Source organism: Megascapheus bottae, chromosome 18 (genome assembly GCF_031878675.1).
Source record: "Megascapheus bottae isolate mThoBot1 chromosome 18, mThoBot2.hap1, whole genome shotgun sequence".
Taxonomy (NCBI): Eukaryota; Metazoa; Chordata; class Mammalia; order Rodentia; family Geomyidae; genus Megascapheus; species Megascapheus bottae.
In genome coordinates, this window is record NC_143526.1 from 38,367,457 (window position 1) to 38,383,867 (window position 16,411).

Here is a 16,411-nt window from a genome sequence, read left to right on the forward strand (position 1 = left end):
TGTTCCCTGTTCTATGGTACTGTTGATGTAGTATAGTGTTAGTGGGGATAAAGGCAGGCATCAAATAACAGTAAAGGACTCCATGTTTCAAGAAGACATTATCTTTCTCCAAGAAGCAATAGATCCTACTACAGTTAGATTTACAACCATTTTTTTTGTAACTGACAAATCGAGCAGTCAGAAAATCAGTAAATATATAGTTGGCCCAAGTTCTGTCATTGATCAAGTTAATCTAATAGGCATTTATAATCTAATAGGCAGTCAAGATAGAACACATATTCTGGGCCATAAAATATACCTGAACAAATGTAAAACAGAGCTATCAACAAAATACATTCTTTGGTTACTGGGGAATTAAACTAGAAACCATGTGAAAGAAAGATATCAGAAACTTAAAACACTATATCACTAACATATGGATCACAGATATCACAACAGAAATGTTCAATTATTTTGAATTAAGTGAACATAGAAATTAGCTTACCAAATATATGGAATACAGCAAAACTGCTCACAGGGAATTGTATAGTAATAAATTACATATTGTATTAAAAAAGAGGAAGAAGGTCTAAACTCAATCTGGGCTTTCATCTTGTGAAATGAGAAAAAAAAGGAAATGTAAATCTAAAACACAAGAAAGGATTAAAAATTATACAAGAAATTAAAATAAGAAATAAAAAAACAAAAATATCAGTGCAATCCCAAACTAATTCTTTGAAACTATCAGACCTCTAAATAAGAGCGAGACACACAGAGAGAGAGAGAGAGAGAGAGAGAGAGAGAGAGAGAGATATGGAGGGAGGGAGGGAAGGAGAAAAGATAAAAGGAAAAGATAGGAAAAAAAAGGAAAGGGAAAATATGAGACAAATTTAGGAAAGAAAAAAGGAAAGAATGAAGGACACAAATTACCAATATTAGAAGTGAAATTGGGGCCAGTCTGGTGTTTCATGTGTATAATCCCAGTGATGAGAAGGCTGAGGCAGGAGGATCATGAGTTCAAAGCCTACCTAGGCTATACAGAAAGTTCTGGAACAGACTGGGCTGCATAGTAAGATTCTGTCTCAAACAACAGTGAAAAAAATCAGAAAGTTTGACACTACTTATACTATGAACAACCAAAAAATAATAAAGGAATGTTATCACCAATACCCTCAAATTTGGTAACTTTAGTAAAATTGTTTTCTTATATTTTGCTTCATACATCTTCATTGATATTGAGGTAATTCTGGCCTCATACAATAAATTGGAGTAGCTAGACATGGTGGTGCATGGTTGTAATATCAGCACTTGAGTATTGCAGGCAGTAGAGACCTGTCTGGGGGCACCTACCAAGTTGGTAGAATTCTCTAGTAAAACCATCTCAGCTTAATGATTTCTTTTTCAGAAGCTTTTTACATCAGATACAGTGAGTTGCTCCTGTATTCCCCAGATTTGAGTTGGCTGAATAGGAAGGACTCCAAGTGGGAGGATAACCTGGCTATATAGTAAAACCCTGTTGGAAAGAAAGAAACAAAAAAGGATGTTTCATATATTTTAGACTATAGATTCCAAGCTAGGCACTAGTGGCTCATACCTGTAATCCTAGCTCCTTGGGAGGCTGAGATCTAAGGACTAAGGTTCAAAACCAGGCCTTAGCAGGGATGTCTGTGAGACTCTTACCTCCAAATAACCACCAGCAAACTGAAATGGCTCAGTGGCTCAAAGTGGAGCATGAGTTTTGAGCAAAAAAGCTCAGGGACAGTATCTAGGCCCTGAGTTCAAGCCCCATGACCTACCAAAAATAAATAAACAACAGATTTCATTTGTATTTAAATTATCTGGTTCATCTGGAGTGAATTTTGACTGGTTGTACTTTTCAAAGAATGAACTGGTCCTCCACAAAACTGTCAATGTCATCTGTGCAGAACTTGTCCCTGGTAGACCCTGGCCGTCTTTTCATTCCTGGTGGATAGTTTGTCTTTTCTGCTTATTCTTTGTCACTTTTTTTAGAAATAAAATTTCCAGATCAGAACCTGAAATCTTAATTTTTTAGGGGGGGGGGTGTTGAGGCTTGAACTCTGTGCCTGGGCGCTGTCCCAGAGCTCTTTAGCTCAAGGCTACCGCACTATCCTTGAGCCACAGCCCCACTTCCTATTTTCTAGAGATTAACTGGAGATAAGAGTCTTATGGCTTTGTAGTACCTGGGCTGGCTTTGAACTGTGATTCTCAGATCTCAGCCTCCTGAATAGCAAGGATTACAGGCATGAGCCACCACACCCAGCTTTGTTTTTGTGTTTTTTGTTTTTTGGTTTTTTTTTTTTACTCTATAAAGTTCAAGGTGGAGATGTTTCTGGATATATAATAATCTTTTATAAAAACTTGTAGATTGATTTGAGTATTATTCATATCCAGTCTGGCAAACAAAAGATATACCTACATGTTTCCTCTCTTTTGTATAGCCTTCTGGTGGGATGGCCAAGAGACAATCCCCCTGGAGCTTTCTAGAATCCTAGTTGTTTGAATCAGAGGTTCTGCAAGACATGATTATAATTTGTGTGGATCTCTGTTATCTTTCTGAATAGTACTCTGAAGCACTTCCTTAAATCTTCCTGAGATGTTCACATAAGATTTCACAGTCAGAGTCTCAGTTGCATATTTGGAATAGGATTTCTTGGCAGTGCTCTGGATTTAAGCTTTGCCAGGAAGCCATTTCTTAATGTTACCATCATTTGCCATGTGGAGAGGCTGAACACTTCCCAAACCATGAAGCCTTGGTTCTTTCTTATATGTTAACCTTTGGGGGCAGGATAATTCTTTGATGTTGGTGAAGCAGGGAGGGGCAGCTTGAGAGGAGCTCTTCTGCACATGGTAGGATGTTTAGTAGCATCTCCAGCCTCTACTAGCTAGATGATAGTAGAAACCTCTTCGGCTCTGAAACTGAAAATGGTTCCCAGCATTGCTAAGCATCCTCTGGGATCGTAACTGTATTTTACTATAAGCAAAAAGACAACAGGTGCACCTTCAATACTGTTAGGAAACATTCTTAGTGACATCATCCAACTTGTTGGGCCTCTTTTCTGTTTCTCAGTTCACTGCAGGAAACAGATGGCTAAGCCTTTTGCCATGACTTATGTTCCAGTAGTGTTTTTCTCAAATTTTCTGCCTTCCCTCACCACAGCCTTATCAAAGGCCTAGGGCTTCTGTTAATACTTTCTTCAGGAGCAATTTAGGTTTTTACTAAGCATATAGTTATAAAAATGTTCATTCAGATGGTAAATATAAGGTGAATATTTTCCTTACTCATTTTTTTGTCTACTTGGTTTTATTGATTACCAAGAGAGAAGTATAGTGTAGTGTAGATTTTGTTTCTTCTTTCAAGTCTGTTGGTTTTCACTCTTTCTGAAATCTGGTACTAGCTTCTTGGTGAATTGTACCTTTTCATTTTATGATGCCCCACTTTATCCCAGGTAATTGTCCTTCTGACACGTACCTTGCTCTTATTAACATTTCCTCTCCAGGTTATTGTATCTTATTCCACCATTCACATTTTTTTTTTGGGTGCCCATCCTAGGACTTGATGTCAGGGTATGGGTGGTATCCCTGAGATTTTTTTTGCCCAAGGCTAGCACTCTACTACGTGAAACACAGCTCTGCTTCTTTTTTGGTAGTTAATTGGATAGCACAGTCTCACAGATCTTGCTGCCTGGGCTGGCTTCCAACTGTCATTCTCAGATCTCAGCCTCCTGGTAGCTAGGATTGCAGGCGTGAACCATTGGCGCCCAGCTCACCACTCACATTTAGTCCATATCTTTCTTCATATTTAAAGGGACCAAGACATGTGAAAGGGTATCAATGTATGTGAATTAATGCACCTTCTATCTGGCAAATATCATGTAACCCTTTTACTAATTACAATAAAAAATTTAAAAAAATAAATAAAGGGACTTTCTCCTCTTTCTTTCTTTCTTTTTTCTTTCTTTCTTTCTATCTTCCTTTCTTGTAGTACTAGGGTTTGAATTCAGGGTATTTTTCTTGCTAGGCAACCCATTTTGGTCTTATTTCTCAGATAGGGTCTTACGCTTTTGCTAGAGGTCCCACAGCCTAAAACCACAGTCTTTCCCTCCTGGGAATACAGGTGAGCGCCACTGGGCCTGGATTCTACTCCAATATTCTTTGGCTTCTGTATTATCTCCCCTATTAGCTCATTAACTCTACCTTTTATTTTCATTGCTGGGTTTGAACCAAGTGCTTTGTGCATGGCAGGCAAGTGCTAATTTGTACTTCTTATAAAAATTTAGTGATCGCTCTTGCATTTACAATATATATCTTTAATAACCTCAGTTTTTCAAGTAAATTTTATGGCCCTTCCTGTACAGCATATAACAGCATATGTCCAATTCATCCATTCTATCTCTTTTATATTTGTTGTTGCACATTTTACTTTTACAGTATATATGCTGTAAGTCCACAATGCTTGGCTATTGTTTTTATTACACAAACAATAGCACTGTTTATTTTCAGTTCTAGGATTTGTTTTTTTTCATATATTTTTATTGTAATTAATAGAAGGGTTACATTATATTCGCCAGATAGAAGGAACATTAACTCACATACATTGATACCCTTTCTCATGTCTTGGTTCCCATTTCCCTCCCCCCCCTTCCCCATCCCTCATCTTGTTTCCCCCCCTTCCCTATCTAATTTCAAATAACCAAATACAAATATATCCAATATATCAGATAACAAAGTGAGATACTATAACAATATAGTTCTAGGATTTGAACTCTGTGCTTCATGCTTGGTAGACTAGTGCCCCACAATTGGACCACATCCTCAACCAAGCAATTATCTTTTAGGATGATTAAAAATGAGAAAAATAGGACAGGGAATGTAGGTCATAGAGACAAGGGAGATGAGTTTAGGAACAGAATTCCATCAACTGTACTCCTGACCAGGCCTCAGTTTTCTGTGCCAGAAAATGGGAACAAAGATCTACTCCATCCACTAATTAGAGGAATCAAACTTACTAAACTATTACTTGGGAGATGAAACATACAAGGTGAAAGCCTGGGAGTAGTGGTTACAGGCAGTCCCTGGAAGCAGCCTGTGCTTGGGTTCAAATTCCATCTCCACGCTTGGCCTTATATATGTTCCCGTGTCATTTTAGAGTGATTGAAAATGAGAAAAAAGGACTACCTTTCTTTTTTATTTTCTTTTTGTTGGCTGTGGGGTTTGAATTCAAAGCTGGCCCAGGCTAGTGCTATACCACTCTGAGCCACATCATGATTTCGGGTTTTCTGGGAGTTAAGTGGAGATAAGAGTCTCAGGGACTTTCCTGCCCTGGCTGAACTGTGATTCTCAGATTTCAGCCTCCTAAGTTGCTAGGATTGATTACAGGCATGAGCTAACAGCACCAGTCCTTTATCTTTATCTGAAAACTAGACATAATAGCACTTACCTCACCAGATTTTTGAGTGAAGTGTAAGAATTAATATATGTAAAACACATAATACTGACTGGTACGTAAGAATCTCTCTAGAAGCAGTAATAGTGAGAGATCCCTTCCTATAGTTTCAGAGTGTGGGATAGAGAGCAGTTCTTCCCTTTCTCAAGACCCATTACATTAGCCAGGCATGGTGGCTCATGCCTAGCTACTCAGAAGACTGAGATCTGAGGATCCTAGTTCACAGCCAGTCAGGGCACTAATGTTGTGAGACTCTTATTTCCCATTAACCAACAGAAAACCTGAAGTGGCACTGTGGCTCAAGGGGTAGGGCAGTAGCCTTGAGCTGAAGAGCTCAGGGACAGTGCCTAGATCCAGAGTTCCAGTTCCACACCGACCAAAAAACAAACAAACAAAAAAGACCCATTACAATCAAAACAATGAAGGTTTCCAGAACATAGACAAAGTGCCCAGGTTCTATACTAAGCATTTGATATTATCTCATAAACTGTATTAATCACTAGGGTCAATCATTCCTAGTTTATATGTAAGGAAAGCAAAGATCAGAGAGTGCTTGAGGACCTGACTAGAGGCTGCAGACAAATTTACAGCCCAAAGAGGTCTGGACAATGTCTGTTCTTAATCCTTCATGCATTGGTTCCCACAAACCAGTTTCCGTGCCTGTAAACTAGTGGGAAAGCTGCTGCTTATAATTATCTCATAGTCTTGCATTGAATCCCAGTAATACAAGAATTAATGCCTTACTTATCTGTGCTGTTCGGACAGGAAAACCTGGGCGTGACAGGACTTTTCACTCTTTTAGCCAGCTTTTTGCACATGCTAACCCACCCCCACCCCGCCCATGAACGAATTTCTTCAAGATTCTAGCTGCTCACACATGAGCACCTGGATTTTATTCTTGACATTAGAGGGGATTACAATAGATCTGTGTTCTAAACGGGCCAAGCCAGGTAGGTGGGCTTGAGTACAGGAAAACCAGACAGTGGGACCCTAAGCCCAAGAGGAAGATGGAAAGGGAGAGGAATAGTGGATCGGAGACACTTGGGAAAGAATCCAGAGGAAGAGGTGCATTTCACTGGGGGCGGTAAGGGAGAGGGAGGTGCCAAGGATGACTCCCAGCCCACTAGCTCCCGCCTGGTTCCGAGGATGTTTGTTGCGCAAATCACTAAGTGATCCAGTGCTGCTGCGTTCTGCCTGGACGTCCCTATCCTCCCTCCCCCAACCCCGCCGGCCGGGATGGGCCGGAGGGAGAAGAGAATGGCACACTGAGCGCTTCTGGCACTGGGCCGGGCGGCGGTGCGAAGGGGGCAACATTTTCCTCTCGGCGGGCAGTTTCCGCCTCGCCCCTCCACTCCGCCGGCTGGGGCTGGGCGTCGGCATCCCGCTCCCCAGGAGCGAGGTGTTGGCTCCTGGCCGGTGCGCAGGGGCGCGGCGCGTGGCTCGCCCCCTCCAGCCCGGGCGCGCCCGGCCCCCCACCCTTTGGGCAGCGGCGGCTGCTGTGTCTAGTTCTAGAGCCAGGAATCGGGGTCTGCCGGGTGAGTTCCAGGGTCACAGGTCGCCCATCGCCGCGCCCCTGCCATGCCGGGCTGCACCGGGCCAGCCCCCCCTCTCCGGCAGGTTCCCACCGCCTTCGCCGGCGCGCGCTTGGTAGACCCAAGCGTGGCGAGTACGGCGAGGTGCCGGGCGGGGCGCGGCGCTCCCGGCTCCGGGGTGCAGCAAGTGTGCGGGCGCCGGGCGGGCGGGGGCGCCGCCAATGCAGCGCCGCGGGCGCCGAGGCGGGGAGCGGCGCGGGGCGGCGGGGCGCGGGGAGGAAGGATGCGAGCGGGCAACTTTTCGTCGGCCCTGCAAGTCCGAGTAGTCGCGCTCCCGGGGGCCGCCTGCCGACGCCGCCGCCGGGCGAGGGCCGGGCGCTGGTGCCCGCCGCCGGGCGAGGGCCCCTCCCCCACTTCCGCCGCCCGCCTCCTCCGCGCTCCCGGCTCCCAGGGCCGTGGGTCCCCGGGGGACCCGGAGGCACAGCCCCACCCCGGCCGGCGCGCCCGCTCCCACGCTCCCGCCGCCCCGCCGGAGCGGACAGACTGAGTCAGCGGGGCCGAGCTGCAGGTAGGGCCCGGCGGTGGGCGCAGGTGCCGCGGAGGGGCTGGTGGAAGGGGGGAGGGTGTCCTCCCCCAAGCCTCCCTCCCCCTCCCCCTCTCCCGCCGGCGCGGCGCGTCCCTTTTTAGGGAATTCGTGCTTCTTGCCACCCGGGGCGGGTGGGGCTGGGGCGAAGGAGTTCTCCGTTTCTCTGGCTCCAGGCCCCCAAATCCCTTTGCTGTCTCCCCAGCACCTATGTTCGCGTAAACAACCCCGGGCCGTGCCTTGGGCCCCGCGGCCCTGCAGGGCAGCCCCTTCAATCGCGTGTGACCTGTGGGCTCCTGGGGAAGGGAGGCTAGGGGGTCCCCAAGCCCCTGGTCCCCGTGAGCCCGCTCCCCCCTGAGCTTCTGGAGCTTCCCCCTCCCTGCTGCTACCGCAGACGGCCCCAGGGCCCTGGGTATTTTTAGCGTGGTGACCTGGGCGGCAGCTCAGCCTTTCCCTGGAGTCAGCGCCAGCGCCTCCCATCTCCGGGACCAGCCCTGCCTGACTCCCCACACTTCCTCGCCCTGTCTGGCCCCTCGAGTCGAGTTGGGAGGGTCCTCCAGAAGCTGATGCAGCGCGCCCGTGGGGCAGGTCGGGGTTGTTATGTATCAGGTGCTCTGAATGATGACCTGGTACTTAAGCCAGAATCCCCATACCCCCGGTGATGGGCTCTGCGGGGAGTGCAGGGAGTGAAATCCCCGTACCCTTCACTCCCCCCCCCCCCCTGACGGCTCTGGGGGGAATGCAGGGAGTGAACCTGCGAGAGGGAGAGAATGCAAATGCAAATGCAAATGGCCTAGGCTGGCCCAGAATTCTGGTGTTCTGGAAAGCTCTCAGCATAGGGTCTTAAGAGGCTGGGCTGAATTAGACCAGGGCACATCCTTCCAACTGCTTCTCACTACCTAGCAGGGAACCAAGACAGTGAGAGGTGTCAGAGGAAAGGGACAAATAGGTGTTGAGAAGGGATGGTCAATCATTCCTGAAACAGCTCCCTTTCATGAGCTATATCTTGCATTTCAGGCAGGTAGGAAGATTGTCTTTTCAGATGGGGAGACTGAGGCCAAAAAGATGATTTTCCTTAGGGCTAGCCAAGTCTGGAAGTCAGGTCTGTGAGGAAAGGTATGGGGAGGTGGGAATGGTGGTGATGGGGTGCATATACAGAGAAATAGAGGGCAAAGGGTAGGGTTTGACCAGAGCTGCAGCACTAGAGACCAGTCTCTACCCTCTCTGTACTTTCCTCTGGTTTCCTGAGGGGACCTGAGTCCATTAAGTAGGAAAGAAAAAAAAGTACCCTCCTGTTTGGGCTAGACCAAGTCTGCTGACCCTCTCAGAAGGGCATGGTACTGACAGCTATTGGCTGCCTTCCCTGAACACAGATTTTTCCCTGTGCCTGGAACCAGCAGCCCCTTTGTGGAGCTAGGACAGGCCTTGCCTCTGCACGACACTTGAAATTTGTGGGATGGGCTTTGTTTTAGAGAAGAGAAAAAAAAAAGTCAAGGCCAGAGGTGTCCAGGCTGGGAGCCTGTTGGGATGCTGGCTGCAGTGTGGCTCCCTAAACCCAGGCCTCCCCAGTCTCTTCCCCCATCTTCACAACTGTACTTGCCTTGCTCCTTTATCCTCCAGGGGCTGATATGGATCCAAATCCTCGGGCAGCCCTGGAGCGCCAGCAGCTCCGCCTTCGAGAGCGGCAGAAATTCTTTGAGGACATTTTGCAGCCAGAGACAGAGTTTGTCTTTCCACTGTCCCACCTGCATCTTGAGTCACAAAGACGTAAGTTTCAAGTCCTGAGGAGTGAAATGGGGAGAAATGTTTTGTGGGTCCTGACTCTCAGGCCACACATCTCTTCTGGTTTTCTTGGTCTAGTAAGCTTCTAACTTGAGATGTGAGAAGTAACTCTGGTCATCCCATCAGCTCTGGCCTGGGTGCTGCTGACTTACCTCCTTCTTCATCCACAGCCCCCATAGGTAGTATCTCATCCATGGAAGTGAATGTGGACACACTGGAGCAAGTAGAACTTATTGACCTTGGGGATCAGGATGGAGCAGATGTGTTCTTGCCCTGTGAAGATCCTCCACCAACCCCCCAGACATCAGGTATGTCCCTCTGCTTTGGGGACAGGGGCACCAGTGAGCCTGAGCTCCCTGGGTTCTGAAATGAGACCAACTGGCTGAGCTGGGGAAAAATACATGGAGGAAGTGGAAGTGGGCATTTCTGTCAGCAAAAGAGCTGCCTGTTCTGGATTTAGGGAAGTTGATTCTAAGGGGAACTGGTTTACAAATCCCCAATCCAAAATGCCTAATGAGCAAATTCCTTAGTGTTTTAAATTTCATATCTGTGAAGTTAATGTAAAATACAATGTTCCCATTAGACATCTTAAGCACTTTTAGTTATATTTACTATGTTCCTAGGACTGAGCTAAAGTACTTCACACACACACACACACACATACAAACAATGGACTTAACAATGTCATTTCTTTTTTTGGTGCCCATTCTGGGGCTTGAACTCAGGGCCTGGGTGCTGTCCCTGAGCTTTTGTGCTCAAGGCTAGTGCTTTACCACTAGGACTACACTTCCACTTTCAGATTTTTGGTAGTTAATTGGATATAAGAGTCTCATGGATTTTCTTGCCTGAGCTAGCTTCAAACTGCAATCCTCAGATCTCAGTCTACTGAGTTGTTAAGACTACAGGCACAAGCCACCAGTATGGGGCTCCTTCCCTTTAATTTTATAAAGAAGGAAGTGAGGAAATGTAGCTCAGTGTGCTTGTCTAGCATGCATAAGGCTCTGAGTTTGGTCACAGTATTATCTCACACACATGCGTGCGCGCACACACACACACACACACACACACACACACACACTCGAAAGAAATTCATTTCAGAGTTCAATCACAGAACCAGAAACTGGAAAAGTTATATGACTCTGAAGTCTGTAACTTGTAAGGCAAATAATCTCTTACTTACAAATGCTACTGACCCATGTGTGGTGGCACATACCATAATGCTGAGACTTGGGATGCTGAGCAGGAGGATCTTCAATCTGAAGCCAGCCTGAGCTACTGAGCAAGAAGACTGTGTTTCAGAAAAACAGTATTGGGCAAAACCCAATTAAAACTTGCACTTAGGCTTGAACTCAGGATTTTCATTCAGCTTAACAGCAGGCACCACGTGAGCCACATGTCTACCACTTGCGCCATTCCTCTAGTCTGACATTTTGCTGGCTAATTGGAGATGGGTCTCTCATGGTTTTTCTGCCTGGGCTGACACTGAATTGTGATCCTTAAGGCCACAGGCTCCTTAAAAGCTAGGATTATAGGTGTGGGCCTCTGGCTTCTGTCAAAATTGCTGTTTATTGATGGCTTAGTATGCTGGCCATTAGATGAGTGTTTTTTTTGTTTTTTTTTTTTGCCAGTTCTGGGGATTGAGCTCAGGGCCTGGGCACTGTACTTGGGTTTTTTTCAAGGCTATCGCTTTACCGCTTGAGTCACAACACCACTTCTAGCATTTTTTGTGTGTGTAGGTGTACCAAGGAATTGAACCTAGGGCTTCATGCATGCTAGGCAAGCAATCTACCACTAGACCATACTCCCAGCCCCTGATTAAGTGTTCTTAAATTTGAGGGAAAATGACTTGCCTACTGCTACTCAGCAGGAAATGATATAGGTAGAACTCAAACCCTTACACTGATGACCTGACTCCAGAGCTCAAGCATATATTCAGGAGGAGCTGGGGGTCAACAAAGCAGTTTTGGACAAGTCCCTGCCTTTCTCTTCCTTTCACTTTTTCTGACCAGATACTCCCTTTAAAGAGAAAGTCTTATTTGTATCCTTGACCTGCTCTTCTCTCTGCACAGGAGCGGGTGACCACACAGAGGAGCTGAGCCTCCCAGTGCCCACGCCGGACAGGACCACATCCCGGACTTCCTCCTTGTCCTCTGACTCCTCCACCAACCTGCACAGTCCAAATCCTAGTGAGGGTGGAGCAGATACACCCTTGGCACAGTCCGATGAGGAGGAAGAGGACAGAAGTGATGGAGGGCCAGAGACCAGAACCTGCAGCTAGCAGTGGGTCCCTCCTGTAGATGGACACAGCTGGCGGTTCTTCCTGAGACCCAGGCTAGCCAGAGCACTCTGATAGAAGTGCAGTTGGCACTGGGAAAGGAGAATGGTGGGATATTGTACCTTTCCAAGAATTAACCTCCTTCTGCTTTACTGCTAACCTTTTCTTGCTGCAACCCTCCCACCCGTTTTGGTTTATTCCTGAGACAGGACTTGCAACTGAATAGATTGAAGATGAGGTAGGATATGCCACTGCTCTTCTCAGCAGTCCTCTCTCCTGGAACTGTCTTGTAGTCTTCCAGTAGTGTTTCCTCAACCAGTGTCTCTTGGTAGACGTGAACTTAGCACTCTAAATGAGGTGGGTGCTACTCCAACTAACCTGTCTCCATTCTTTTCTTTGACAGGGCACGGTATAAGTAATAAACAATTATTTACCAACCATTCCATCTCCTTCTTCACATTTCAGAATTATCAAACCCTGCATATGCCCTTAGCTTTTACCGTATCCCCATTGCTCATTTGCTTTGTTGAGCAATATTTACTGAGCACTAGTGCTGGGCGCAGCAAGGCAAGCAACAACCCTGAGCTCATGGATTTTACTCTCTATGAGAGAAAAGCAAGTACATACCACAGTTCATAGTGTAATAAGTAGTATAATGAGGCACTACCTTGGTACCAGGAAATAGGGGCATCTTATATTAACTCACATAGCAACCGAAGAGCTGATTTTTAACAGAGATCCAAAGGATGATTATGGGTTTCCAGGCCAAGCAGCAGGGAAAGGGGCATCATCTAGGCAGAAGCAGTTTGTGGAGGCTGAATGATGAGAATAGGAGCTGAAAAGCATTCCACCTGGCTAAGTTGTTGGATTTGAGAACCTGAAGAAGTAAGACTGACAAAGGTCACATTGTGAACTATTTTGAAGCCTGTATTAGCTTTCCATTTGAGTACTATAAGAGATCATGACTTAAAAGATAAAAATGTATTTCCTCATCCAAAATAAGAGGCTCTGTAGTTACATGAGCACCATGCTCCTTTTTGGCTTGTTCTGCTCAGCCATATCAGGCTCATGGCTTGCATGCCTATTGATTACTCATGTCTGAGATGGCTGTCTAAACCCTGGTCCTCATGACGGCTTTGAAACAGGCAGGAAGCAGGAGAACAAGTGTGGGATGGGCAATGTGGGCACAGCCTGGGGTTTATTTCTACCTTGGGAAGCGTATTTGGAAGTTCTGAGCAAGAATACTCACTTTTATCTCACTGACCAGAACTTGGTAACACAGGAAATGTTTTATTTTATAGACAGGGGCATGGTATTTTTTTTTTAATAGAAGAAAATCCTCACTTTTGGATAGGCAACCCTTTCAGGTTACTGAAGAAGTACTAACACATCTAGCTGATTATCTGTACTACAGGACAGCTCTCCAAGAAGCACCCTGGCTACTGGGGAGGCTGGGATGGCCCTTTTGTTAGGGCACTCTAATGTCTTGACAAAACCAGAGTGCTGTTACTAAGGAACATTCTTTGGGTGAGTAATTAGCAGCTGACATGTGAGAGGCCATGTTAAAAGAGTTTGAGCTTTATTGGGAGTAATGAAGGATTACAAGTAGTTGGACTTGCTTGTTTAAAGGCTAATTCTGGCTGAAATGTAAAGAATATGCTGGAGGGAAGCAGGCTTAAGACAGATAAATAACAGTAATTTGTGCAAGAGATAATGGTGGCCCAGAGGACAGGGGTTAGCTTGCTTACGTTGAAGCAGGGTATAAATAATATTAATCAGTAAATATTAATTGTTGAGACTTAGCATATATAAAGCACTGAACATACCTTTGTAGAAGTAGTAGTGGGGAAAAATAAAAGAAAAAGGTTCAGTCCCTACAGTCTTGGAGTTTATAGTCTAGTGTATGTTTGGGGGGGGGGGGCGCCACAAATGTAAAATGCTTCCAATAGGGAGCAGTTAACCTTTCCATAGAAGCCACCAGAGTGGTGCCCTTGAGGAAGTGGCATTTCAGCTGAAACCTGAATGATGGGTAGGAATAAACTAGGAGAATGTCTGGAAGGCCTCTGAAGCTTGTTAACTGGACAAGAGCAGAATGGATGCTTAGAAACTAGCTAGTCAGATTTCAAAACAAACAACAAAAATAGGCTAATGGGAAGGTGGGGGTGGGGAAGTAGAAGTAACAAAGAGATTCAGTAGGCAAATTCCAAAAGATTCATTTATTTTTTTTTGGGGGGGGGGGGAGAGCTTGAACTCATGGCCTTGTACTGTTTCCTGGCCTTTTTTCACTCAAACCTATTGAGCCACATCTCCACTTGAGCCACATCTCCGCTTGAGCCACATCTCCACTTCTGGCCTTCTTCTGGTTAATTGACAGTAAGAGTCTCACAGAGTTTTCTGTCTGGGCTGACTGTGAACTGCAGTCCTCAGATCTCAGCCTCTGGAGAAGCTAGGATTACAGGAGCCACCAGCATCCAGCCTCAGAAGATTTTTAGTGGGTGAGTGAGAGGAAAGGGTTAAGTGTGCGGCCACGGTTTCTATCTACAGGATGGCTTTCAGGCACCTCACACTGATGGGGAGCTGAGAAATGAACCAGGTCTGGGAAAGGTATAAACTTGGTTTTGAGACATGTTGAGTTTCCAGTGCTTTCGAGACATCTGAGAGGGCATGTTGACTAGGTACATCTTAGCCCATGGATGTGGAATTCAGGTAAGGGGATTGAGCTGCAAAAATAAAATTGAGTTATCAATTAAAGTGGTAAGTAAAGCCATGCACGTGAATAAACTTGCTCATGGTTTGTTGAATAAAAAGAGACATTATAGGACTTAAGGCACATAACCAAAAAAAGGTCACAGTAAAAAAGGTCATTCAGTTTTGCTCACCCTTCCTATATCTGAATACTACCAATGGGATAAGTGACCTTCAGCCTAAATTCTACACCTTTGTGTCACACAGGCTGAGTGACAGGACTTCTGTCTTCCTGTAGTATGATCCTACAGTCACCCTAAGAGGGCACTGTAAGTAGTCATTCTTAAATGCTCTTCTTATGAACAGCAATGTGGGATCTCCAAGAAAGTTGAGGGTCCTGGAAGCTTGTGGACTTTACACCTTTTGTCCAAAAGTTGGTGACCAAGATGAAATCATCTATTAAGCTGAGCCAGGGCCTGGTCTCATGTTAGTCTCGAGTTTTTCTGTTGCTCATGACTTTGCTATATGCAGATGGCATAGTCCTGGTCCTCTTTTACCTTCCCCCTTCCTTCCTTCAGAGTAGCAGGCTTTACCTCCTGTCTTGACTGGCTCAGCTTGCTGTGGCCTGTGACACCACTGTTCTGCTATGCAGGGCTTCTCAGTTCTTGGGTCACCCCCCTTTCCTCTAGAGTAAATGATGGGAAGCTGTGCGAGATTGGTTGCCATCAACATGCCAATAAGTCTTTTAGTACCCCAAGCACACAATGCTAAGATTGTGGGATTTGGGGCAGGGAACTTGTCTTGGGAGGGAGATCTACAGTCCTCTTGAGAAGAAGAATTGTTTGCATGTCTCTGGGAAACCTTCAATTCAGTTGCTTTGAGCTCCAGCCCTGTCTGAAAAAGCCTAGGGTCAGCTGAGACCACAGGACCACTTCCTGGTAGAGACAATGACCTCTCTGCTTGCCAAACCACAGGGGGTTGGCTGGCCTTCAGAGTCACCATCTCCAGCTGACTCTTTTCTAAGGCCACATAGTACCCTTGGAGATGGGAGGATGATATGTTGCCAATTCTTAAGTTATGGAGACTAGCTTTTCATCTCCAAACCACAATGTGGTTTCTTTCTGTTGTATAGACTTGTTACCAGTGGACATTATGACAGGCTCTGAAGAGAAAGGCAAACAAACTCATCCTTGCAGAACTCTACTCTGTGGGGGAAGGAGGGGGGGTCATAGCTCAGATGATTCCCTAAAAAGCTCATCTTGCAGAAATTCCCAGGACCAAACAATTTAAACAGCATGGCGTGTCAGAACACAAACATCTCCGCTATGCTGTCTTATTATTCTGCTCACTAAACATTATTTGAGTGTGACTCTACTAGCCACCTGCATAGACAACAGGAAAACAGTGAGCTCTTTTTGGAACAGACCTGGCCATAACAGAAAGATGACGAGGATGAAAGTTGTAGTCTACTGGAGAATGAGGAGGAAGGCAAATCTTCACTAGGGGTGGCTGGGTCTTGAATCATGAGAACAGGCCATTTCAAAAGAGGCCTACAAGTACAAAATGATCAGGATAGCTGATGATGAACCTGTATCAGCAGTCTGATCTCATGGCGTTCCTATTTATGTCTAATGGGGGATGGAACACTGGATACAGGGAGAATAAGGGCATGAAGTAGAAGAATCTTTTGACCTTTTTTTTCTGATTGGAAGTCTATCAAGAGATACCTTATTTGGTTTATAGACTTGAGATTTATCAAGACAGGATTCACAAAATCTTTTCCATAGGATAGGGGGGAAAACAGAAACAGGAATTTGACATTGAAATTTCTACAACTCAATAAGAAGGCAAATGAAGAACAAGTAAGTCAAAGTAATAAAAGAAAAAGCAACAAAGTAAAAAGGATGAATGCACAAACGATTTTAACAGGGCTTTTCACAGGAGAAGATATACAAACATGACCAGCCAAGCAGAGTGCTGGTGACTCACGCCTGTAATCTCAGGAGGCTGAGGCCTGAAGGAGGAAGTTCAAAGCCAGCCCAAGCAGGAAAGTCTGTGAGACAATTATATCTCCAATTAAACTACCAGAAAACCAGAAGTGGCATTGTGGC

General features: G+C 45.7%; 1 protein-coding gene across 2 annotated transcripts; it reads left to right on the forward strand.

The window, feature by feature from the left end:
- The first annotated feature begins 6,625 nt into the window (after positions 1-6,625).
- Dbndd2 (dysbindin domain containing 2) lies at positions 6,626-12,053 on the forward strand. Of its 2 annotated transcripts, none has more exons than XM_090352418.1 (4): positions 6,626-6,978; positions 9,179-9,325; positions 9,511-9,648; positions 11,410-12,053. In XM_090352418.1, exons 2-4 carry the CDS (start codon positions 9,187-9,189, stop codon positions 11,616-11,618), a joined length of 486 nt encoding a protein of 161 aa, XP_090208544.1. In that variant the 5' UTR covers positions 6,626-6,978; positions 9,179-9,186; the 3' UTR covers positions 11,619-12,053. The 2 variants fall into 2 exon arrangements, with proteins under 2 accessions (XP_090208544.1, XP_090208545.1); XM_090352419.1 differs by lacking the exon at positions 6,626-6,978 and adding an exon at positions 7,242-7,543.
- Positions 12,054-16,411: the final 4,358 nt, after the last annotated feature.

Excerpts from the sequence above, each read along its gene's own strand:
- Dbndd2 (XM_090352418.1), top strand. The coding sequence starts at position 9,187 with ATGGATCCAAATCCTCGGGCAGCCCTGGAGCGCCAGCAGCTCCGCCTT. Across the intron at positions 9,326-9,510 it reads GCATCTTGAGTCACAAAGAC|CCCCCATAGGTAGTATCTCA; the intron begins GTAAGTTTCAAG and ends CTTCATCCACAG. Across the intron at positions 9,649-11,409 it reads ACCAACCCCCCAGACATCAG|GAGCGGGTGACCACACAGAG; the intron begins GTATGTCCCTCT and ends CTCTCTGCACAG.